Source organism: Euleptes europaea, chromosome 5 (genome assembly GCF_029931775.1).
Source record: "Euleptes europaea isolate rEulEur1 chromosome 5, rEulEur1.hap1, whole genome shotgun sequence".
Taxonomy (NCBI): Eukaryota; Metazoa; Chordata; class Lepidosauria; order Squamata; family Sphaerodactylidae; genus Euleptes; species Euleptes europaea.
In genome coordinates, this window is record NC_079316.1 from 38,072,300 (window position 1) to 38,098,942 (window position 26,643).

Sequence of the window (26,643 nt, forward strand, 5' to 3'; positions counted from 1 at the left end):
TCCCCAATTGCCTGTGCAAAGCTTTCTGCAGTTAGTTTCTACTTTTATGGAGACCAGCGTGCCTTCATTATAGAATTTATAATGAAACTTACTTTCAAACTAAATATTTTGGGCACAACAATAAAACAGCCAAATAAATGAGACTAAGGTTATGATCCCATGCAAGTTTTAAATGAGCAAAACTTATGTCCAACTTAATTTCCTTAGAACAAGATTCCACCAATCATGAAATTAAAATGGACATTTCCATCACCATTCATGAACCACTAACAGTATATCTGAAAAGTTCCATCCACAATGAGCACAATCCACCATCAGTTTTTCTTCTGCAAATCCCACCAACATGACAGATTTTCAGGAGCACAACTTCAACCCATTGCAGCTGGGAATTTGCAGAATTTTCTTTATAATGGACTGTGTTCTTAGGGGCTTCATCTAGCCTTGAACTGGATCATAACTGTTGATTTGTGCAAAACAAGACAGCAAGGCTGAACTGTAAAGCTGGCAAAACACAAATAAAAGTCTCACCATTTGAAAAAGACATTGTCAAACATCAGGATGCACTTCTTTTTTAAACTGAGTTCTCACTATATTTAATAATTCAATTTGTTTATAAAATGGCCTCGATACATTTTGAAAAGTGACTACTTCTGTAAGACAGATTGATCTTAGATATAACATTTGCTCTGTTAAAGAGAAAACTCGGCATGAATAACGTCTCAAAACAGCTTGTTCTGCAGGTACACCGGCTTATGTACAGTGTTTCGCCATGACCATTTTTCCTTATTTCAGATAAAAATAAAATATATATGTAGGAGGAAACTGTCAGGCACATACTTCAGCTGTTGTTCTATAATGTCAGAATGTCAGACTATTACCTCTTGCAATTTTATACAAAACAATTGCACAGCAACAAATAATCTGGTCTTCTGGCCAACAATGATTTTTTTAACTATAAGTCATTTAATTGTACATAATTTCACATTGATCTCTCTTTAATATTTAAATACTTATGTAAAAAAGGCCCCCAAACTAATCATATCGCCAAGTTATCCCTCTATATATCCAAACTTCAAAAAGTTACAAACAAAACATTGTACAGGATTTATAAATCAGATTTAAAAACTTGAGGCTTCAAAATCATGTTAGTCCAAAAGGACTTTTAGGAAAAGTCACACACTGACAAGGTAGCAAAGGAAACTGGGGAAAAAAGGAGACAGACACAAGTTTGCTGCCTTAAAATTTTACTAATCCTGCCAGTTTAAAGATGTTGATATTATCAGAAGTAACAGCATATGCTGAAAGTGATGAAAGATGTTTTTGTGTTGGTCCCAAGTGATGAGACATGTGATTCAAGTATTTCCTATTTGATCTGAGCTCACCATAGCAAACAGGTGCAAGAAAGGATGAATTATTTTACTTTTGTTCCATACATTCGATTAATATCTGCCTCGTAGTGCGCAGTAAGCTCTTTACGTTTTAATTTGAAGGCATCTGTCACCAAACCAGTCTCTGGGGTCCATGGGTCAGGGCACAAACGAATTTTCAGTGGAATTTCAAATTTCTCCAGATTTGCTGCAATGACAGAAAAAGGTCAACTTAACAGACGCTGACAATTTAATGTCCTCATTATATTATATTCCTAACAGCTTGGCTGGTGCTGACGGCAGTCAGGGCCTCTTAGGGACGCATTAGAAGGAATTCTGGCTCTCTCAGTCTCCTCCAATAAATGGCCGGTGATATCAATGCTGACAGTCGGTGTGGGCCTCTGGATCAGGGCCTGCATGCTTGAAAGCGCAAATAATTCCAGGAAATAGGAAAAACTGAACAGTACAAGGAAATGAGTCATTGTAATTAGTAAGCTATAATATTTTGGCCCTTTTTATCAACATCTTTATACAGTATGCTGATTGTCTGTAAGCACTAACATTTTTTTGCCAATCAACTCCTTTTTAAAGATTTAAAAGCAATACTATGTGAAAGATAGGGGAGTATTACTTAAAATGAAACTTAAATACAAACTGTTACACAGCCCGGATAACCCACAAGAACCAATGAACTCTGACCGTGAAAGCCTTCGACAATACTAAGTTTTAATGTTCTTTGCTTACCTGTGTGCGCAGCACCTGCTAAAACCTTTTGTACTTCTTTCTCCATTTCGGCAGAGTGACATATCTCTTCCCAAGTTCCTTTAAATCCTTTCTTTCTTGCTAGTTCTGTAAGTTCTTTATGGTTTGGCACAATAAACCCAATGATGTAAGACTGGAAACTAAATTGATAAACATACATCAGCATGAAATCAAGGATATATTTTTGCTCTTTGCTTCATGAAACTATGAAGTTCTATAACACTTTTGTCACATTTTTTCTTCTAGAATATAAAATACAAATCTTAGAACTTAGCAAACAGTAATCCTGACACAGGGGCATGGAGACAAGTTCGCCACACTCACACACCCCTCTTTTTTGCAAGCTCTTACCACAGGCCCACACGGCCATCATGCAACTAGTAATCCCAAATCCACCTCTAGTCTTGAGATTCACATTCCATGATATCCACACAATACAGTTTATCATGGGGAAGAGGAGGACATGTGGCATTCTCAGTTTTAAAAGGCCATGCAAATATCAGATGCTCATAGGACTTCTACAGAAGTGGCAGCTAGGACTAAAATTCTCAGATGTGGTGTTACATGAAAAATTCCCCAGTTGTTCATAGCAGTTATGCACACAGACATGATACATTTCTGCTTTACAGGATGGAGAGAACTGGGATAAGGGGCATGCATCAAACCATTCACAATCTTGCATATTGTGCATGGGGAAGAACTAAGAGTCTGCCTATATGTGACAGCTGCTTTTGTGAAACCCTGAAAGCCTCCTCTCATAACCAGCTCAACAGCCAGCAGATGCCGGATTTGTTCAATTCTGCCTGGCTCAGATTTTTGGTCTCTTCTGAGATTTATCAGGGGGAGTGGGTAAGATTTATAATGTGAGAGTTAACAGCTCCTTCCCCCAATAACCATCTGTAGGTTAAACACGACTCCTTTATTTAGGCAAGGAACAGTTCCCTACTCCTGATAGGACAGGGAAACGTGATGGCTGAAGCAAAGCATCAAACCATTCCAGAATCCCCTGCCCATTAAAGCTAGCTGTAGGAGGGAAGACTTTGGGGTATTCAGCAGTCAGCTTCCCATATAAGCAGTCAGGCTGTAAACTGAGGATTCTTATAAGAGTTCTGAGAATTGACTGAGTGGTTTTGGAATAAAACCCATAAGCCTTTCCTCTTCAGAAATGTGTTGAAAGATTTACAGTGCCATCCTAAACAGAGATAAATGATTCTAAGTCCATAGGCTTATAAGGCTGAACTCTGCTTAGCATGGCACTAGTATTTGTTTAAACATCGATATTCTGCACTTTTCCTTTCATGAAGGTAGGGATGCTTTAACAACTGCCAGTTCTGCTCACTTCCCTTTTCCCAGTGGTAATCAGACAGCCAATTAATTGGTGAGCTGTTCATGTGTATTTGCAGGAACAGAAGACACACCAGAAGCCAACTCGCAGCTGATAAGGGATAAGTCAACTTTTGATCTCCTAAGTCTAGAAATTTTGCACTGAACCCAAAAAAAGTTTTTGTGGGGAAAACCAGGAGCCCACTCCCAGCCAATCAGGTTCTTCTAATCTCCCCATCCTGAAAACTTTGCCTCTTAGACTTGCTGAAATGCAGAAAATATACTGTGTGTGTGTGTGTGGGGGGGGTGATCAGAAGTCCATCTGATTTTCCTTCTCTTCTCCCCACCCCAAGCTGTCAGCTTGGGCTGCAAAGAAAAGAGAAATGACCTCTGTCTCCTCTCCCTTTTACTCCGATGCGTTGCTTCTGTCCCTGCCAACTTGGGAGGGGAATGAGTGCTTTCCCCACTCCCTTTTGCAATACAGAGCTTAAAGCATTGTTTCTGTTCCCACCCACCCTGGAGGGGAAGGAAGATAAACAATTTCTGGTATCCCTAATGAGAGTTTCAATGCAGCTAATAAATCAGATCCAATATTCAAACAAATAACAATAAAAAGGTTCAATAGTCTTCTGTACTACATGTGGCACAGAGATCTCATCTTTTTTTAACCCAATGCTTGTTCAAAGTCTTTTATTGATTGAGTTAGAAGGAATTTATTCTCCTTTCAAATCTTGCAGAAAGCCTATACATATTAAAAGAAGGTGTCACAAGTACAGAAAAAAAGATCTTGAATCCTTTGCCATTTTAGCACAACTAACAGGTACTCCAGCTATCTTACCTGCTTGCATATACACAAATATTATCTACTAGTGGAAAATTCTTCAAAGCGGCTTCAACTTTACCAAGAGACACATATTCTCCTGCTTGAAGCTTTACAAGATCTTTTTTACGATCTAGAGAAAGCAAAATAAAATTAAAGTTATTCATAACAAGATTTGGCATTACTCTCTATAAAGACCTACTAGGTGAGACTCAGTATAGTCCTATTGTTTACCGCCACACGAAGGTCATCAGAAGTGTAACACTGTAAGAAGTCTTACTATTTGCTTAATCCTTTTTAAACAATACTGCTGGCTTTCACAACATTGCACAAATAAATAATGTATTTACTTTGTATTAAATCTTCTGTTTAGTGAATTCAAGGTCTTGTGTTAAATATCAATTGCATTTATATATACACACAAACATAATTTAATCAACTACTGAACATAAAAATGCTTACTCCTTCACCTCCCTTTCTTACTCCTACTCTTAAGATTACAGTAATAGGCTAGCAAATGGTTTCCTTCTCTGAAAGTACATTTTGAAAGAAATGAAGTGTACTGATAAATTAACATTTACCAGAAGAAACTATGTATCTGAAATATAAAACACTTTCAAGTTATAGAACACCACCACATCTATAGCAGTAAAAAGGATATTAAGCCAACGGAATATGTTTAATCCAAGGGCCACATGGCTAACTCACCAATAATTTTTAGACACCCATCTGCATGAAATTCCCCAATATCTCCAGTGTAGAGCCACCTCTGTCCATTCTCATCTACCATAAAATCAGCTTTGGTTCGTTCTTCATTTTTGTAGTAGCCCATTGTCACATTTTGGCCTCCAATAAGAATCTCGCCTCTGGGATATGGTTTATCGGTGTTGAAGTATCCACCTACAACAGACATTTTATAAAGTGAAAATGTTAGCACATGTTAAAGTACAGAAAAAGGATGTTCCAAAATACAGTACGCATTTTCCCCCCCTATGGGAAAATGCAAGATCTGTCCATACAGTAAAACAGGGTTGCACTTATCTGAAACTGATGTTCACCAAATGTCTTCTGTGCAGGCACATATTGGGGCTGCGCATGTGCAGGCCTGCCACAGAATGATCTTCTTCTAGCTTAAAAACACTAGGACTACCCGCCGCTGGAGTCGTTGTGACTGTTCGCGTCTCAACGGTCACATGGTCCAACGGCACAGCGCCCCCTCCCTCAGTTTCACCTGAGCTGCCACAAGCACAGTCTATTAAACCATCTGAGAGCTTGTAGTGGGGCAGGTGGGAGGGAATGTGTGCCTGCACAAAAGACACTCGATGAACATCCGTTACAGCCTTCTTCTGCGCATGCATTCTCTGATGGAACTCTACAAACATAAGAAGATGCGATACAAGTGTTCCTAATGCTACAGCTTTGTATCCAGCAGTTGAAGCTATGTGCACAGGTCCTGATATATGATTGGGAACTGTATATGCAGCAACCACAAGTGGCTGATTCTGTTTAGTATGGCAGCAGACTGACAGGGCCATTGTCCAAGTAGGCTTGATTTGATCTATAACCCACTGATTTGTTTTTTTGGGTTTTTTTGGCAGTCCATGGTATCTGTAACACTTTCCTCCAACACCACATTTCAAAGGAGTCTACTTTCTTCCTGTCAGCTTTCTTCAATGTCCAGCTTTCACACCCATACATAGTAATAGGGAATACGATGGCATGAATTAACTTAATCTTGGTGGCCAGTGACACATCCTTACACTTCAGAATCTTTTCTACCTCCTTCATGGATGCCTTTCCAAGTCTCAATCTCCTTTTGATTTCTTGGCTGCAGTCTCCCTTTTGGTTGATGATGGAGCCAAGGAATAGAAAATCTTCAACAATTTCAATTTCCTTATTGTCAACCTTAAAGTTGTGTAATTCTCCTGTAGTCATTACTTTTGTCTTCCTGATGTTCAGCTGTAGTCCTGCTTTGGCACTTTCTTTTTTAACTTTTAGCAGTAGTCGTTTCAAGTCTTCGCTATTTTCTGCCAGTAATGTAGTATCATCGGCATATCTCAAATTGTTAATGTACCTCCCTCCAGCAGAATTATACCCTTTTAAATCCATTAAAGTCAGTGGGGGTTAGAAGGCAGTTTCCATGGCAGAGTGGGAGTTTGACCTGGGTTTCCCAGATCCTAGTCCAATAGTTCGGCTCTTGTAGGTTATCCGGGCTGTGTGACCGTGGTCTTGGTATTTTCTTTCCTGACGTTTCGCCAGCCACTATGGCAGGCATCTTCAGAGGAGTAACACTGAAGGACAGTGTCTCTCAGTGTCAAGTGTGTAGGAAGGGTAATATATCAACTGACCCTAGAAGCTAAAATGACTAAACTGAGGCTATCGTATTTTGGTCATATTATGAGAAGGCAAGAGTCACTAGAAAAGACAGTCATGCTAGGAAAAGGTGAGGGCAGCAGGAAAAGAGGAAGACCCAACAAGAGATGGATTGACTCTATAAAGGAAGGCACAGCCCTCAATTTGCAAGACCTGAGCAAGGCTGTCAAAGATAGGACATTTTGGAGGAATTTGATTCATAGGGTCACCATGAGTCGGAAGCGACTTGACGGCATTAACACACACAATTCTGCTTAGGACTGCACTGTCAAAATATAATCCTAAACAAAGTTACACCTTTCTAAGCCCATCTAACACACCAACCCTAAAACTGACGGAAAATTCAAAATGTACCAATTGGCATGCATATGCCTTTTAGGACTGGAAAAAAAAAATCCACATTTTCCCCCCACCTAACCTCAATGGCTTAGATGATTTACAATAGAAGCTTCTCATTTTATACTTCTAACCACTCTGTAAAAGCTGTTAAAAGACAAAGCACAACTGCATCAAGGAGCCATCGTAAGCAGGGCTACTCAAATGTACGTCCCATTTTATTTAATGGGGCTTGTTCTTAGGAAAGAGTTTATAGGATTGCAGCCTTCAAGAGCAAGTGGTTCATTTTGAAAGGAACATCTGTAGACAGTAGCCTACTTCATCACATGTGGTCATCTCCCACATATATACTAACACTACAAAATATACATATTAGAATTAATAAATTGTTACACAAAATGTGGCATTTCTTGATAGGGAGATAACTTTTTCCCAGCAAAGAGACTGGGGCATGCTGTGAACCTGAGAATCCTAGTCTGAACAACATTTGAATTCAGGTCCCCCACACTGGCATTACCCACCGTGTTATACAGCTCTCAGGTTTTTCGTTCTATTAATCTTGTTTTCTATAATAATTAAATTAATTTACATCAATAAGACAAAACAGTATGTACTATTTAGTTCTGGACTTTAAGAATTCACTTCCAGAATGCTATATTCATCAAACACTGCAAGCCTTCTTGCATGTTCCCTTATTAATATTTGTTTACCTAGAAAATCTAAACTGCTTATCATACTTTAAGAGCAAAACAATTATAGTGAGTGAAGAAATAATCCAAACTGCTTTACATAGTACAAGTATGAGTATCTAAATATAATAAATCATCTTTCAGTTTCTTGGAACAGAGTTTTTAATCAAAGCTTCTATACACAACACAACAGAAAAAGGATTTATTTAAAATACTGCAAAGCAATTAACAAAACAGTCCAGGGAAAGAACAAAATAATGTATTTTTTTTCTTAAAGATCTCCAGATTTCATTGGGAAACTTATACTCTGTGTAATTAATATGTACAAGCTGTATTTGGCTGCTGCAGAAAAAAGTAAAAAGGAATTTTGTGGCATTAACATTGTATTCCAGCAAAAATGTTTGTAGACTAATATATGTAGTCAGGTATTACATTATCTGGACATTTACTCGTTGTATGACATAAACCTCTACATATACTTTGGAAAAAGCATTTCCTCAGTAGTGGTTTGAGCATTGACAGTGACTAGAAAAGATTGTGCTCTATTGTGCCCTATTACCAAAATAAATTAGAGAAAAAGAAACAGTGCTGAAAAAGCTGGAAACAAATTTTCAAAACAAAAAAACCCAACAACCAAAATCAAAGCCCAAATTCAACAAAATCTCAAACCTGAAAGTTTGAATTCTACCCCAAAGTTCTAAATTTGCTTGCTGGGCTTTATCACCTGGTTCAGATTTAGCCATCAGCCACAGTACAGTCAAACTCCAAGTATTGACAAATACGCAATAGCGTTGTTGCAAATTTATGCTCAGGAAATGAATGAAAAGTCTTTTTTGTCGCAGGGGAGTAGCCGTAGAACACCAAAAAATAAATTGCAGACCAATCTGGAAAGTCCTGGGGTGGGTAGGACCAGCACAGACTACAGAATAAGTCCAGTCAGAATAGTCGGAACTTCTAATTTTTGAAAAGTCTTCGAGGATGAGGTGTCAGGGGATTGGAAAAATGCTAATGTTCCACCCATTTTTAAGAAAGGGAAAAAAGATGATCCAGGAATTTATCGACCAATTAGTTTGTAGAACAAATTAAGTTTGTGTACATTTGGAGAGATATGGTGTGATTGCTAAATCTCAGCACAGCTTTCTTAGGAATAAGAGTTACTAGTTTGGTCGATCATGGGAATGCTATGGATGTGGACTATTTGGATTTTAGTAAACCTTTTGATATGGTGCCCCATGATGCTCTTTTTGAGAAGTTGGTGAGATATGGACTGGACTCCATTACTGTTAGGTGGATTAAGGCCTGGTTGGCAGATTGTATTCAAAGGGTGAAAGTTCATGGTTCCCATCAAACTGCAGGCAGGTGACAAGTGGTTTGCCTCAGGGTTCTCTTTTGGGCCCAGTGTTGTTTAACATCTTTATAAGTGACTTAGATGAGGAAGTTCAGAATCTGCTTATCAAGTATGCAGATGAAACAAGTATGTGCTTATCAACTATGCATATGGTGTCATTAATACCTTGGAGGACAGAAATAGGATGCAGCTGGATTTGGACAGGATGGAGTGTTGAGCCCAGGCAAGTAAAATGAAGTTTAATAGGAACAAGTGTACAACTGTTGCACTTGGGTAGTAAAAATCACTCGTATAAATGCTGGATGGCGAAACCTGATTGGGTAGTACCACCTATGGAAAGGACTTGGGTGTTCTAGTGGACCATAAAGTTAATATAAGCCAGCAATGTGATATGGTGGTTAAAAAGGCTAATGCAATTTTAGGCTATATTAGCAGAAGTGTAGGGTTGAGGTCACGCAAGGTATTGATGCCACTGTAGACTGCTTTGGTTAGACCTTCCCTGGTGTACTGTGTTCAGTTTTGGGCACCAGTTTAGGAAGGATGTCAGTAAGCTAGAAGTAGTCTGGCATAGGGTGACGAAACTGGGGAGGGGTTTGGAGACCATGTCCTATGAAAAGAGGATGAAGGAGTCGGGAGTCTCTAGGATGGAGAAAAGACATTTGTGAGGTGATACGATTACCATCTTCCAGTACCTAAAGGTTGGGATGAATGTGCTCAGTTGTGTTGGATGACAGGACTCAGAATGATATAAACTACAGCAAAGGAGGTTTCATCTAAGTTTGAGGAAGAACTTCCTGATGGTGAGATATATTTGACACTGGAGCTGTCTCCTTTGTGAGGTGGTAGATTCTTCACCATTGGAGGTTTTTAAGTATTGACTAGATATCTACTTGTCAGGAATATTATAGCTGTAGTTTCTGCATTGACAAGGGATTGGACTAGATGACCCTGGTGGTGCCTTTCAACTCTGAGAATAAATTAAATAAATAGGAGCTTTAAGAGGAGCTAAAAAGAGTCAAAGCAGCCAACTCAGTTACTCACTTGCAACTCACTTTCTACAGCACAGGCTTCCTACATCCAGCTGAATGCCCATCAGAGAGCAAAGATCTCAACAGGCCAGACTAATATGGCCTAATGAGAGGCCAGCTCTCCAGCCTAATTAGCTCTTGATAACATTGGGATGTTAATGATTTATTTGAACTGGACTGAACTTGGAGCTTGAAGTGGTGCTTGTTTCAATGGACTCTGTTAATGACAATGAACAGTTCACAAAATTTGGGCTTGGTCCAATAACCACTTCTTTGTATCATCCACTCTAGCTACTGATACTTCTCCAGGTTTTCTAGCAGAGGGAGAGAACACAGGGGAGAGGAATGAACTTTTCTGATATTAAAAAATCAAGGGCTTCATGGAGTTTTCACTTCCAGCTATGATCAGAGCCCACCATATATGGGGCAAAGAATTCATACAGAACAGTAAATAAAACAGTTAGCCACTTCTTCCCATTGCAGTGCTTTGAAATCAAAATTCCTTCTACGCAAAAAAGCCCTTTGCCTCATTGGACTATTGGTGACGGAGAAATAAGAAGACAGTCGAGAAGTCAAAAACTGGCATTTAGCCTATGAAGAGTAATTTCCTGCCTCTTTTCAACTCATGTAATGTCAGTTGAATGTGAAACTACAATTCACTCCCAATTACGGGCCAAACTAGAGGAGACAGCAGTGAATCTGTGACTGGGTTCTCCTACACGTTTTTGTTTTCAAAGTATTTGTAATCTACCTGTATCATTTCTGTAAAGCAAATCCTGCATTTTTGCCTCTAGGGGGAAAATCCGGTTATGATGGAGTAGCACATACGGGGCACCAAAGTCTGGCCAGCTATGGCTCTTAGAGGCTCAGGGGAGTGATCCAAACCATATAACGTAACAAGATAAATGAGGTAACTGCTTCAGTGAGGATAATAAATCCAGTCTCCTTAAGAGTCCTTTAAACTGTGAAGGAGGACTCCTTTAAACTGTGAAGGTTTAAAGGGCTGTGGAATGAGCAGGACTGACATCAGACAACTTGCATGTTTTTGTGTCAGAGTGAGTAAGAAGCATATCGTTCGGTCCCTAAAATCCCTGTGGTGCTTCCTAGGTCAAGTCATGGGATGGCTGAGAAAGCAACACAAGGTTTAATGCTGAATGGAGTGAGGTTAAGGGAACAAAATCTTCCTTTTTGTTCTGTGAGTCCACGCATTTTTCACTTTTATTCTAAGGTATTACTCCTTGTAATTACCCTACACACACTAGAAGCCTTTGAAGGTTTGTCTGCACACATAGAAGAATGAAGTGGAATTCTGAGGTGGCAAAATGGGCTATACAGGTTGAGTATCCCCTATCTGAAAATACGATATCCAAAATCCAAAACTTCTGGTGAGATAGTGACACCTTTGCTATCAGATGGTTCAATGTACACAAACTTTGTTTCATGCACAAAATTATTAAAAATATTGTATAAAATATTGTATAAAATTATCTTCAGGCTATGTGTATAAGGTGTATATAAAACATAAATGAAGTTTGTGTTTAGACTTGGGTACCATCCCCAAGATACCTCATTATGTATATGCAAAAGAATCCAAAACACTTCTTGTCCCAAGCATTTCGGATAAAGGATACTCAATCTTTACCTCACAAAAAAATTCCCTGCAAATAAAAAAAAGCACATCACCAAGTCCTTCACACGCTTTGCTAGTTCTCTGCTTATTGGGAATTATTAACATAGGCAAACTTTAAAAAGTGTAATCCCTTATCTGCAGTCTGCCACTTCATTCTGCTTCATGTATAAATCAGGCCTAAGCCTCCTTAGAAAGAGAGTAAAATAGTCTCTCCTTAAAATGCCAGCAGAGTACCTAGAACTACATATTCTTACAACACCCACAAGCTCTTCGAGCTTTTTGAAGAGGAATAAAATTAAGTATGTGCTGACAACTACCATCAGTAAATGTTCTGTAAAATTTGGAGTGTTAAAATACAGTAGAAGGGGATCCAACATTTTTCTAATAATTTCACTTGGGGGGAAAAACTCCAGTATGATTTCTCTGAAAATTTCTGTAATAAGACTTAGCATTTACATAGCACATTTCAAGTCTTCAGAAGTGCTACAGGAAGCTATTGCCACAGGAAGCTATTGCATAATTGAGAGTGGAAGTTCTTTGAATATATTATTCCCTCACTGTGCCTTGGCAAAGAAAAGAGAGCCACTCTTCAGAGATTGGGGTCAGCAGATTACACAGCACTCTTCTCCCTGCTACCCACCTCAAATTCACATTTCTACTTTGTTTTTTACATAGCAAATGTATTTTAAAATTTAGAAGAAGTATCTGAAGCAATAGCAGGAGAAGCTCTGTCTAAAAAATACATCTGAACACAGAAAGCCAGTGTGAGAGACAGCCAGTGTGGTGTAGTGGTTAAGAGAGTCGGAGTAGTATCTGGAAGACCCAGGTTCAAATTCCAACTTGTGCCATGGAAGCTCGCTGGGTGACCCTGGGCCCAGTCACACACTCTCAGCCTAACCTACACTACAGGGTTGTTGTGTGGAGACAATGGAGGAGAGGAGAATGATGTAAGCCACTTTGGGTCCCCACTGGAGAGAAAGACAAGATGTAAGTGAATTAAATAATAATAAATAACACAAGCAAGCCTCTGATGACACAGAAAAAAGTGTCTTGGAATCAGAGCCACACTCATAATTAAAACAAACAACAACAACAACTACACATATCTTTTAAAGTTTGTCCTGAATGGAAGAGAACGATCATCTCACATTTATTATGGTTTTTATGGAAAAAGAAAACATTCCTACCTTCTTCCCAGTTCAACAGTTTGATTTCACAGCACACCAAGGGAGCGCCCACTCTGCCTGTTGTATAGTCCCAAACTGAAATTTAAAGAAAATGAAGTTAAGGGAAATCTTCAGAGGACGCTTGTAGTAGTTTTCTCACACATAGGGGCACAGAGTAAGTGGCACTTGGCTCTCTCAAACTCTTTCTCCAAGGCCGATACCTGACTATCTTCCACAGACTTGCAAATCTTAGGTTTTTAAAATCTTGGGTTCTTACAATCTTAAGAGCAAATACTACCCTGTAGTAGCTTAAAGAATTGTACCAGTAGGACATTTTAAATGCAGTCTTAATGTTCTTAAAGTATTAATTTCTTTAATCTTGTAAGCCATAGCAGAAGGGGGTGAGCACTGTGGGAAACAAATGCTAATATCAACCATAAAAATGTCACAAACTGTTACTAACATCCCTAGTAGTTTCAAAAGCAGTTTGTCATTCAGTAACTGGGCCTGCTGTTTGAGGAAAAACTAAGCCTGAGACAGAATGAAGCTTCACTGTTCTTACAATTCTAACCAGTATGCTACATGGGTGATTTAAAAATACATTTTTATTCAAAATTGCCATCTCAGTTGAAATTACTTAACCCACGTATGAATAAAAAGAGAAGCTATGATTTCTGAGTACTTCCTTCCCCTATTTCACACTTGACCTTGTTCAAAAATTGGACTCATACAATCACTTGCCATTACCATCACATAAAAGGTCAATTTGTAGTAATCTACAGAAAAGGTACAAGGTAATTTATGTTTCCTCCAAGAGGTTCCTTTGCAGAGAATCAAAAAAAGGAAAGTTTCAGATTAAACAGTAATGCAAAATACTTTCTTTAGAACAACAAGTACCTTCTCAGTATTTAAAAATACAACCATCCCACATTTTCAGAGATACAGAACTATGCTGGTTATGATTCCTATAGGCCTCAACCCACTGCTCACTAATTGGCATTCCAGTCATCACATTCCACTAACTTTCAGTTATTGTTCCAGCCCCAGAGGATTCTGTTAGGCCATATCCCTGTCCCACAGGGCAGCAGAAACAGATGTTCATAAATCTTTGCGTTGTTGCAGAAAGTGGAGCTCCTCCACACAACAAGACCCGAATCTTCCCACCTAGCAGCATTCGGACTTTCCGGAAAACAAGGCTAACAAGATAAAAAGGCACATTATGTTTTTATTACTTAACAAGGGAAAACAAAGACCTTGCATAGCCTGCACCATCCAATTGCAAAACCTCTTCCTGTTTCTTTATCAAACGGCTTCTTATCACTAATGGGGGTGGGCAAGAAGAAATAAGGAGTGGTTCATAGAGTGGTTCCTCTTGCTCAGCATTCCAGCTAGTTAGTAACTTTTAATAGACACTTTTCATTTAGCAAATTTGGGATGAAGGCATAATCCTCTCTCCATACGAATCACAGGCTGCCTAGCTCTCAGTTGCTATGCCCCTGCTGGCTATCACAAGCTTCTTTCCCAACATTTATTTGGTTGGTATATTTATGTTACATTTTCCTTCCACTATTGGGAAGTAGACATGAGTCCCGGGAAGTCTCCATCCAGGCAACGACTAGACCCATACCAGCTTTGATTCCACAAGGGTACTGTATCATACGCCTCCCACTCTGACCCTGGGACCAATATCTGCCACTGTGATAGCCGCTCCCCAGTCGGCCAATCTTCTAAATTCTTTGCCTCTTAAGAAAATTCATTTACCTACCTGTCACAGAGTGGAGTCGTGTAGCCTTTTGAAATCTGTTCCATCTTGTAATTGTAAGCCAATATAAACAGATTACGCTGGAAATTGGACATTTCATTAACTCTATTCATTACGTTTTTGTAGATTCGATCCATGATTTCCTGGTTAAAGAAATGGATTACCCCATCAACTAAGTGAGATAACTGTACAATAAAATTAATTTACTGGGTTAGACTGATATTGTTATATCAGATTGCATGTTTCTAAAAAGCCCAAGGTCAATTAGAGTACTGATAACTTTTAAAAAAAAATTAATTACAAGAAATAAACCTCCTCAAAACTAAAATATTATTCCCCTTAACCCTAAATCCAGATTTGTGCCAAACTTTGAAAGGCTGGAGAGAAACACTGAAATGATCTAAACTCACAAAGCCATTCCTGCCTCTCCACCAAATGCCATCCCAAAAGGCAGAAAAAAATGCTGCTTCATCATCATAAAAAAAGAAAAGAAAATCTCTCTCCCCCCTCCATGGCTTCATAAGGATTGAGCATGCTCAGTTCCCTTAAGGAGGCACAGAGTGAAGTTAAGAGGGAGAAGGGAAGAAAATCGGAAGTATTTGCCCTATTCATTCTTTTGGGCAAAACATCAAAATGATAGTGTTCCATACATCACAAGATGAAAAAAATCCTTCCTTAAGTCTCATTAGCAATTTTATTACATGAATGCTAAATTAATATGTGGGATGAAATGTAATAAATGCCATTAGTATCTGCAAAATTTCATTACAGTTATAGTTAATATTAATGCCTCAAATTTTCAATATAATTTCCCAAAGAGGCATTTGTTGGCTCAGGTTATGTCAACAATTGAGAACTGCTTCTGATTTACTATTTGCCCACACCTATTTCTGTGACAATATCCCTGTAGAAAATGCATAATATATTTAGGCACCACATTTTAGGCAACATATTATAATGCAATGAATATTTTTATTATTAAAAGGTCAGGGAAATCAGTCAACCACATTGATTTATCAGGAAAGTTCTCGAAAGAATTTAACACAATTCTTCATGGAAAACAAAAAACTCCATGGCTGACCTCTGGCATGTTTCTATATGTATCAGCCAACAGAGGAAGTGAGCAATACAAGGGAACTGCTCTCAAAAGGTTGTCCTTTTATTTTTTAAAGATGTGTGTTTAAAAATGAAGCTTACCGGCACAGCAGCCATTAGAGTTGGCTTCAGTGAAGAAACATCACCTTTACTTCCTTTCTTTATTTTAGAGGACTAAAAGAAAGTAAAGTAACTTTTAATTCAGCCCACATCACAAACTCTATAATTTGCTTGATACAAAAGATGCATTTTCAAAAAATCATGCTTCACAACATCTAATCAGAAAGTAAATATCTAAGGTATAATGTGTCATAAATATCAAAACACTGATATCACTTTACATAAAAACAAATACAGTTTTAAATACAAATGTTCAAGTTCATATTTAGATATATTGGGGGGGGGGGAATAGTATGCACCCTTCACCGGCATGCTCTGATTTATGCAACCAGCTTACCTGATCACTTAGAGTCTGAGGTGACGAGTAGCCGATACAGCATCCATGGGCCAGGCAAACAAGCTCAGCACTCAACTCCAGAACATGAGCAAGAGGCAGGTATCCAATGTAAACATCTTTTTCTCTGAAAAATATTAAAGCATGTGCCATGTTAATTATTGCATCCCCCCATTTTTTAAATATAAAAATAAAAAAAACCCTCCCTCCAAGGAGTTCAAATGGCATACACAGTCCTTCCTTCCTCCATTTTATCCTCACAACAAACCGGCAAGGTAGGTAAGGCTGAAAGAGAGTGACTGGGCCAGTGTACTTTATGAATGAGTGCACACTTGAACCCAGGTTTCCACAGTCCACGACTGGAACTCTAAATACTATACCTCCATTGACCAAGGATTGCCACCCCACTGCCAAGACTGCGGCATCATGAACCAAAACATACCTTTCTAAAGCGCCTTTGAAATGTAGACATATTGTCTTACGTAGCAACAGGAGGCTGGTGATGATGAATAATGCTGGCTCCCATTAACGACAACTAAGTGGCTCCTGTTAACCATCAGATTGGATGCTCTCTTCCCACAGGCCCTCTCTTCCTTTGTTCCAAGGAAGAGAGGGCCTGTGGGAAGAGAGCATCCAATCTGCAGTCTTGTACAGTAGCTTGACTGCACTAATTTTAAGGTGATGTACAGTTTTCCTTGAACCAAGATTCAAACTACTCAGACATTTTCTTCCCTTGGAGAATACAGTTTTATTTGAAACATGAACCAAGTTCGTGTCACATCAGAGAATGTTGGCCAAGGTAATGAAAAGCTTAAGAAAGACCTTTACCCCATGTGGCTGAGGTTTTCAACCAGATTTTCAAGTTACTCATCATCATCAAGAAGTTACCCGTAGTTGTTACGAGGGCTGGATACGCCATGAATGTCACTTGCTTGGGCCGGGCCATGCCTCGCCAGCCTAGATTGAGAGTGGAGGGGGGTGGCTGCCTCAGCTGACTTATGGGCCAGATCTCTCAAGGGGCCGGATTCGGACTGCAGGCCTTATGTTTGACGCCCCAGCTCTAGACAAAATAGTTTTACACTAGGGTTCACCTTTCAATGATGAACCATTTCTGAAGATCTGCCTGAAAAGTAATTGTTCTTTTATCTGGCTTGCAAACTATTAAGCGTGCTGATCTTTACTGAATAATCAAAACTAAAGAGGAGATCATCAGAATTCTAACCACATACAAACATTGTAAGTCTCCATAAATGTAAGTGTGTGTTAGCTTATTTTTCAGTTCTAGACTAAAAGCTTGGTTAAACTGAACATGGGACACAATTGCCTAGGAGAAAGGTGGGCTAAGCAATACTTTTAAGTAAATAGATCATATATTCTCCAAGTATATTATAAATATATCTGCTCATGCGCTAATATAGGAATTGTTTTAATTATTCTAGGAATGTAAAAAACAAAACAAGCGGTCATGCATTCATGGCAAGATTTCATACTTACCCCAGATGAGGAATCCTTTCAGCCATTCCAGTTATACCAGAAATAAGGTTACAATGTGAAATCATAACTCCTTTGGGAATTCCTGTAGAACCACTTGTGTACATAATGACTGCAGTGTCTGATGGTACTGGTCTCATTTTCTGTTTGTTGAGTGACACTTTAAAAAATAATCAGGAGAAATGTTACAGCAGCTGGATATAAAGTGAAATTTCAAGAGTGATTATGTTAGTATAATGATGAATAAAGAAGTTACAACAGTGACTGTTCTATTATAAAAAAATCTGTATCTCAACTATTGAATTGTCTGATGTTCAAAGCATTTTGGGGGGAAATTAGAACTCTGAATTCTTAAAGAGAGGGAAAGACCTAAGTACTTTCTAATAATCCTCATTTTGAATTATACCAAATTTATTCTAACCTTTCTATATGCCAACCATGGGAATTCTGCCAGAAAAGCTCTTATGGATCAAGTCCCATGACCTGCCAGATATAGGAATCCTAACCAAAATGTCCATCATGAAAGAATTATGCTTCCTTCAATATAAGCAAGCTCAAATATATGGCTGGCTGCAACCTCGAGAGGTTCCCCAATAACCTTCCTGCCTCAAGAACTGAATTCACCTAACCTAAACAACTGCCTAAGTGACACCAAGACACCACAACAATCTGTGATTTATTGCAGTGTTACTCTGCAGCTTATTGCAGAAAGTTATTTCCCTGTTGAGTCCAATCTTTTCAGTTAGTTTAAACATTTTTGCTCATCTTATCCATAGCAAAAGAGTCAAATTATGCAAACAAAAAGAGAATGTATTCTGGAGATCCTGGACTGTGTGTGTGCATGTAAAGGGAAGTAGTTTCACACAGTATTAGTCAACACATCCATAAAACTGACCGTTTTCCTACCTTACTCTCTCATATTTTAGCCAAAAAGCTTCACATAGGAGAAATATATGCAAGTGTGAACTTCCATTCTGTTTGGTAAGAGAGCTTATGTGCACATTGAAGCTTCAGATACAATAACCATCAGCAGCAATAAGGAACCACGCATACACCAAGAACAGCTGATATTCAGCACCTACCCTCTAAGCTGAAAATGTTCGAGTATACCAGGAGATACAGCAGCCTTCCAGAATTGCCATATCTTTGATCACCTCCACATTCTACTCCCCCCACCAAAAAAAAAACCCATTACCATTACAGGAAGAGCAAAAAGATGATCAAGCAAGTAAATAACTGTACATACTATTTTCTGCTTTCTCTCCCATAGCTTGAACAGATGTCATAGTGTGAACAATTACACCTTTGGGGAATTCTGCCCATGTTGTTGGTTTGCCATCCACAGTAATAATGTGGCGCAGCCGCGGAATCTGAGATGCAATACTCTGTGGAAAAGGATACATTCACACATTTTTAAACTGTTCACAGTATTTTTTAAAAACTTTTCAAACATTGATCTAACACAATACTTGGCAACCTTCTCAAGGTATGGATCTGGCGAGACTATTGCTCCTTGGAGTTCTCAACCAACCTACTCATTTACTTAAATTCACAGAAATCAAGCATTTCAAAATTATTGCTGTACAGCTTCTCGTCAGAAAGAATATCCATAAGCATTCTATAATATCACATCTCATCTCCCATTAGGTGCCAGAGGTCTCACTACCACTACAAAATCCTTTAGTAAATGACATGCTTCTTAATAAAGATTGGACTGTGGTCTGTGAAGTATACTTTAATATGCCATGAGTGTGCTTCATAAATGTGCTGCGCCATGGCTTTAGCTTATGAAGTTCATATTTTTAAAAGGCATTTAATGGCTCTCTTATGGGGGACTACTCAGACTGGGCATAATTTCTTTATGAAAATATGTAACTTTCATACTTTAAAAAAAAATTATTGGCCTTTTACTCAACTCCTGTTAAAAGTACTTGTATAAATAGCTAATTGATGTATGCAACATATTGTAAAACTGATATCAGCTGAAGCGAGGGTTGTCAGGTCCCTCTTATCAACCGGCGGGAGATTTTGGGGGAGGAGTCTGAAGAGGGCAGGGTTTGGGGAGGGGAGGGACTTTAATGCCATAGAGTTCAATTACCAAAGTGGCCATTTTTCTCCAGGTGATCTGAGCTCTATCGGCTGGAGATCAGTTGAATTAGCAGGAGATCTCCTGCTACTACCTGGCAGTTGGCAACCCTAGCTGAAGCATACAAGCTAAAGTTACATGCAGTACCCATGAAATGAGCAGAAAGGACTATACTAAAACTGCAGACCCATCCTGAGGTTTATAAGCAACCTAACAAGATATAAGCAGAGTTTATATTTCTACGGTCTTATATTATAGTATAAACAAATCTGTAGACAGGGGGAGATATTAAGTCCTACAGTATTCATATGGCATTTCCCTTCACAATATTAAGCAAACAAAACCTATGCATATGGGCATCTAATTAATCCATACAAGATTATTCCTTACCTTCAATTTTGTTTGCATCAATTCCCTGCTAGTAATAATGGTTGTCACTTCAGTTTCATTTAATCCATGTACTATTGCAGGGCCGCCCAGAGTGGCATATAGTGTAACAACTGGAAAAAATGAATAATGAATTTCATATTAGAGATGTCCCTGACCTCAGCACATACATTGCATGCTGAAAACACTGCCTCAGCATAGTTGTTTCAAATATGGTATTTGGAACTTTCTGAGAAACAGAAGATACAGAAACTATTTTGGTTATTCCATGCATATTTAGCTGCATTTCCTCAAAAGAAGTGTGATTCTGTTTCTTAAGGCTATAGTAGAATCTTTTATTCTTGTAACCAAATACACAGAGAAAAGTACTCTGAATTTTGAATCATTCATATTAATTGTATAGTAGGAATGTTAAAGCACTAGTTATTTTATTAAATTTATATCCTACCCTTTCTCTGCCAAAGCAGGGCTCAGGGCAGCTCACATCCAACATAGAGGCAATTAGTCATAAAATCAATATTATATAATATAACAATAATTAAAACTATAACATTATCTGATCGTTAATTAAAATCACAAAATTACAAATCCAACAACATCAATGACGCTTCCATGTCAATAGTGGTTGGAACATTCAGATGGGAGAGAGTGTGTGTGTTAAGTGCTGTCAAGTCGCTTCCGACTCATGGCGACCCTATGAATGAAAGTCCTCCAAAATGTCCTATCTTTGACAGCCTTGTTCAGATCTTGCAAATTGAAAGCTGTGGCTTCCTTTATTGAGTCAGATGGGAGAGTAGCAGGCATATAAAGAAGACGAAAGGTGGAACAAGGTAGAACGGGAAACATACTACACGGACAAATAGTATGAACAGACTTCCACCCTACACTTTGCATATCTGCCACACCATAGCATTAGAAAAAACAAGCAGAGAACGGTTGGGAACCCATGGGGACTTGTAAGGGAGAATCTCACCCCCCCTTCTCTCCTTTCTTCCCACCAGCCAGCCCACCTTTATTTGTCCCTGTCTTCAGCTTTTCCTCCTTTACTCCTCCCTGGCAGCCTCTACCCAGGAAAACTATGGCACAGTAGTGCATCTCCCCCTGCCAGGCAAGGCCACGCTATGTGGAACCCACAAGGACTTGCAGGGGGGACCTCGCTTTCCCCAGCAAATAATGAACATGCAGCATTTCCCCAATTGCTGGATACTTTCTTTTGCACATAAAGAATCACTTTTCCTAGATCATAGCCTCTCTTTAAATTTAGTGACTGTCAATATTATTTAGTGTCTTTGTGTATTAGGGGAAAGTAGTTTGTCCCTAATTCCCCCCTCTTGTTAGTTACAATTTATTATTATCAATTCTCAATGTGGCTAAATCTGTGAATGCTTGATTCCGAAGAATGGAACCACAAACAGGTAAGACAGATATTGCTACAAACCTGAGAAAAGCTGCAGTTTTGCATAAAAATCTAAATTTAAAAAATACACTGGGGAGATAACCACTCCAAATAATAGAACTGGTACCTGTAGCTTTAAGAAACAAAATGCCCTTTGTGGCTATTGCTATCCAACCATGACAGTATTCCCAGTTGCATTCTTGGTTTCTGTTAGTAAAAGGCGGGGTGAGAGGGCAGGGCCTTTTCCAAGGCTGTTTTGGCCTTTGAGGGGAGGACTTATTGGGGCCAGACCTGGTAGCAACCACCAGGCAACTTGATACCATGTGAGTTTCATGACTCACTCAGACCCAGTTGCTTGGTACTGTTCAACAGCAGCCATCATATGAAAATCAGTGTGTGGCAGTGGTTAGAGTTTCAGATTAGGGTCAGAGGGACCCAAGTTCAAATCCCCACTTGTGCCATGGAAGCTCACTAGGTAACCTTGGGCCAGTCACATACACTCAGCCTGAGCTACCCCACAGGGTTGTTGTGAAGATAAAATGGAGAGGAAAATAGCATAATTTGCTTTGGCTCCCCATTGAGAAGTGGGGTATAAATTAAGCAGATAGCAAACGTAGCTGAAGATGGTGGCAGATATAAGGTAGATTGGTTGGTGGGGTGGGAAAGAGAGAAGAAAACAGGGAAACAGGATTACCCAGGGGAAGAGAAAGAAAAAAATGAGTGGGGTGGGGTATAGAGGAGAATGCTGATTTCAGATACCTTCTTCCTTTCAATGGGCAATGTGCTGCTGTCTGCTTGGAAATGGATATCCTCATACACAACAACATACAACACAACTCATCACTGAACAGAAAGACTTCTGGGTAAAAGCTGGAGAATCTTTCACTCACTAATTTGGGAATTCTTGAAGGCTATTGGCATACCTTTGCTCAAGTAGGATTAAGGCCATTTTATGGACACTAGGGCTATGAGGCTAAACTGCTAACTTGGAAACAAATGCTACTGAAATCAAAATGTACAACATTTTCTGAATAGTTTGTGAGCACGGCTGAACATGTTTTTATGTCATTCTTACTTGCTTCCCAGAAGCAGTAGTACTGTGTGTGGCAATTCTCAGGCCAGAATGGCAACAATGGGAGAATCTCATCATACTGAGGCAGCTTTTTCCACAGCACTTGAGCTCATAATGAGTTCACTGACTGTCACTTCTAAGTTGCTATGTTTATGCTGCTGCATGCATCAGCTGCACTTAATATACATGGTAAAGGAATGTTATCCTTCCTAAAGACAGTCTCACTTCCCTGTTACAAATGGATCATACCGAAAATTTCTCACAACCAAAACTGATGGGAAATGTTGGTAGCATAATCACGGAGCAATTTTCACAGAACCGAATCCCATGACAAGCCAAAACTACCATAAACTGAGTTCAATGCAATGCCTTCCTGGAATCATGTAAACATTCATAGGACTGAAGCCATATTGCCCAATACAATGAACTGAAATCAATGACATTAGACTAACAATCCTATGCGAAGTCTGGTGGCTATATGAGGAGGGGGAATGCAGGTCTTGCAACTAATGCCTCAACACCTTTTTTTCTTCAAGAGTGAGCTGTTGAACTTAAAAACAAAACAAGAAGGACTATGTAACAATAGACCACAGTTCCAAATTGTTGCAGAGAAAGTACACATGCACATTGTTTTCTTTAATTTGGTGGGAGCAAAGTACAAAAGATTGCCTTTATTAGTTCCCATGAGCTCTTTCTGTTTAGTGCAGTGACCCTCGTTATGTAAACATAAGATTCCCCAGGCCAACTTTCTGCAAGATGTGGGGGGGGGGGGGCAGTATAATCTCTTGAACAATAACTGATTCATTTGTTCATTCATCTAAAGAGTGTGAAAAAAGCGAACTGAAAAATCATTCAGTAGTTAGAAGGCAAGAAGTCTATCTCGTTTACAAAGTGCTGTACGGACGTCATGGAGAAAGAGATGAAGTAAGCTACAGCAGCTGCAAGCCATTATCATGCAGCCTGATCTGCCGAGTTACTACTGATCAGCCAAAAGACGTAACGCAACCCCATGCATACATGAAACATGATTAAATGTTACAAACAACGCTGAAGTCGAAAATGTCCAGTTGCAGTGATCCAAGACAAAAAAAACCCCAACCCTTCAAAAACAATTCTTCCTGATATGAAGCGGGTTTCAACTACAATAGCTTACTTACGGCACAATCCTATGCAGAGTTACTCCAGCCTATGCTGATTGAAATGAATGAGCTTAGACTGGAGCAACTCTCCTTAGGATTGCACTGTTAATTGTCCAATGTATAATAAAGCAAGCACCAAAAGCCCAGTTGATTCTAGAAAAATGCTATGGGTTGGATTGCAAGAAAATTCTATGTATGGAAGCACAACCTTGCCAGCCTGCAGTGCCCCCCACACACACAAATACAGCTCCTGGGGGACAGGGGACTCTCAGGAGCAGCATGAGGCTGGTGTTGAAGGGCTGCCACTGCAGAGAGGGGAACAGGTAAAAATAACTTATGCCCACCTTGCACACTTGGATCTCTTTCACAGGATTCAACCTTAAACAACCATGATTATGAAGAAGAGTTGGTTTTTATATGCCGACTTTCTCTACCACTTAAGGAAGAATCAAACCGGCTTACAATCACCTTCCCCTCCCCACAACAGACACCCTGTGAAGTAGGTGGGGCTGAGAGAGCTCTAGGAGCTGTGACTAGCCCAAAGTCACCCAGCTGGCTTCATGTGTAGGAGCGGGGAAACCAACCCGGTTCACCAGTTAGAGTCCGCTGCTCGTGTGGAGGAGTGGGGCATCAAACCTGGTTCTCCAGATTAGAGTCCACTGCTCCTAACCACCGCCCTTAACCACTACACCACGCTGGCTCTTATGATAACACAAGAAGAGCCCTGCTGGATCAGACCAGCAATCCCTATAGTCCAGTATCCTATTTCACACTGTGGCTGCTCAGCTGCAATGGAGAGATGACAAACAGGGCATAGAAATCAAGGCTTTCTCCTGATGTTCCACCTAGCACTGGTATGTAGAGGTTTTCTGCCTCTGAATATGGAGGTTACTTTTAGCCACTGTGGCTAGAAGCTGTTGCCTTCATACTCAGTTCGTGGGTTGAAACATCTGGCTGACCACTTCTGGAAAAAGGATGCTGCACTTTCAGTATGATCCAGCAGAGCTCTTGTTTCTTTAATAGGCATTAACAGAGAAATTCAGGGATTTATTTTTATTTTTTTGCTTAAAAGGGTATTATTGTTTATAACCACTAGGTTAAAAAATTAAAATAAGGTTAAAAATATAGTACTCATTTTATGCTGATGCATGTACATGGTACAAGAAAAAGCGACAGAGCTAGGGTATAGGTAGAGACAGCCTTCTTTTCTGCTTTATAGTTGCAAGCTGCATATTGTGTTTTATTATTCATCCATTCATTTCACTTAATTATTATTACTTCTGAGTAGAGCTTAGCTGCCCTGCCTGGCTCAGAAGGGCAATATTCAGCACTCCGCTCCATTTTTGTTTGGTTTTCTTTTTTATTGCAGCAAACATTGTTTCTTGCAGAAATCCACTTTATGCTATTTCCTTGACTGCAATTCAGTGTTTGGAAATGTCTACGTGAAAAGTGTATGACCATATTACCATCTGCCAGAAAATAAGTCAGCCAAGTTCACTCATTTGAGATCATGAAGTGATGTGTCATGCTGTGAGCTGAGGCACGTCTCAAGAACTTGAGATGTCCAGCTAAATCCCCACCAACCTGCCTGACATCCTGATTCAGAGGCAAACTTCTCCACCACAGATGTTTCAATGTTTTGCTACATTTTAATGTAACAAATGCAAGCCTCCTCTTGAAAACTGAACAGTTGATTTTTTGAAGGTCTGAATTAAATTTATCAGATAATCTTAGGAAGAAAGATTTCTTGGTATTGCTGAAGATTCTATAGAGATACAATAGTTCTGACACTTCAGGTTCTTAATTACAATTTTAAAAAATTGACAGTTTTAAACAGAACTGTCCATTGATTCTGCCTTCCTATAGGGCATTCCCCAATGTATTTTATTCCTTTAAAAGCAGTGTTTCTGCAGCGAATATCATTGTGGAGTACATGTGGAAAACATTATGTCAGACTGAAAATCCACAGAGATTTTTCAGAAAAGATCAAGAAGCAGGAACCTTCTAGCCGCTTTTGCTTTTTTGGGAAGACTGAGCGGGGATATGATAACCATGTTCCAGTACTTGAGGGGCTGTCATATTGAGGATGGTGCCGAGTTGTTTTCTGTTGCCCAAGAAGGTCGGACCAGAACCAACAGGTTGAAATTAAATCAAAAGAGTTTCCGTCTAGACATTAGGAAGAATTTTCTAACAGTTAGAGTGGTTCCTCAGTGGAACAGACTTCCTTGGGAGGTGGTAAGCTCTCCTTCCCTGGAGGTTTTTAAGAAGAGGTTAGATGGCCATCTGTCAGCAATGCTGATTCTGTGACCTTGGGCAGATGATGAGAGGGAGGGCATCTTGGCCATCTTCTGGTCACTAGATGTGGGGGGGAGGTAGTTTTGAATTTCCTGCATTGTGCAGGGGATTGGACTTGATGGCCCTGATGGTCCCTTCCAACTCTATGATTCTATGGTTCTATCCTGAAATATTCCCATGGAGTTTCTCTTTCTCTATAGGAATCACTTCAAAGCTCAACTAAATCTTAGCAAGGTAGAGATATCAGATTTCCGGTATTTTTAAAGATACAAAAATGTTTATGCCTATTTTTATTTAATTTACCAGAGATAGAAAATAATAGTCATATATTCTGAACAAGTTCTAGATTAAGATAAATTTAGAGCATAAACGTAGACAAGTTCAATAATGTTTAAGTAAAGATCATAACAATAGAACGTTTATGTAAATTGGTTCCTGAAGTAAGCGCAAAATGTATGAATGGAAGTGTATGTATGTTTGTTTATTTTTTCTTTTGAAAATGTTAATAAAATATCTGTAAAAAAATGTTTATGCCTAAATAACCAAAGGGAAAAAAATAGGTATCATTCAGTTAGCCCACAAAACTTTACTTGGATTCTTTAGGAAATGTGGGATCAAATACCT

At 39.2% G+C, this 26,643-nt stretch overlaps 1 protein-coding gene across 1 annotated transcript in view; it reads right to left on the reverse strand.

The window, feature by feature from the left end:
• Positions 1-976: 976 nt before the first annotated feature.
• ACSL3 (acyl-CoA synthetase long chain family member 3) overlaps positions 977-26,643 on the reverse strand; it is a 39,762-nt gene continuing 14,095 nt past the window's right edge. The window contains exons 3-14 of the mRNA XM_056850142.1: positions 20,121-20,230; positions 18,891-19,029; positions 17,648-17,804; positions 16,157-16,280; positions 15,802-15,873; positions 14,608-14,747; positions 13,866-14,038; positions 12,864-12,938; positions 4,981-5,172; positions 4,291-4,405; positions 2,112-2,269; positions 977-1,575 (exon numbers count right to left, since the gene is read on the reverse strand). Of these exons, the coding sequence (XP_056706120.1) occupies positions 1,412-1,575; positions 2,112-2,269; positions 4,291-4,405; positions 4,981-5,172; positions 12,864-12,938; positions 13,866-14,038; positions 14,608-14,747; positions 15,802-15,873; positions 16,157-16,280; positions 17,648-17,804; positions 18,891-19,029; positions 20,121-20,230 (1,619 nt within the window). The 3' untranslated portion in view covers positions 977-1,411. The remainder of the gene's footprint in view (positions 1,576-2,111; positions 2,270-4,290; positions 4,406-4,980; positions 5,173-12,863; positions 12,939-13,865; positions 14,039-14,607; positions 14,748-15,801; positions 15,874-16,156; positions 16,281-17,647; positions 17,805-18,890; positions 19,030-20,120; positions 20,231-26,643) is intronic.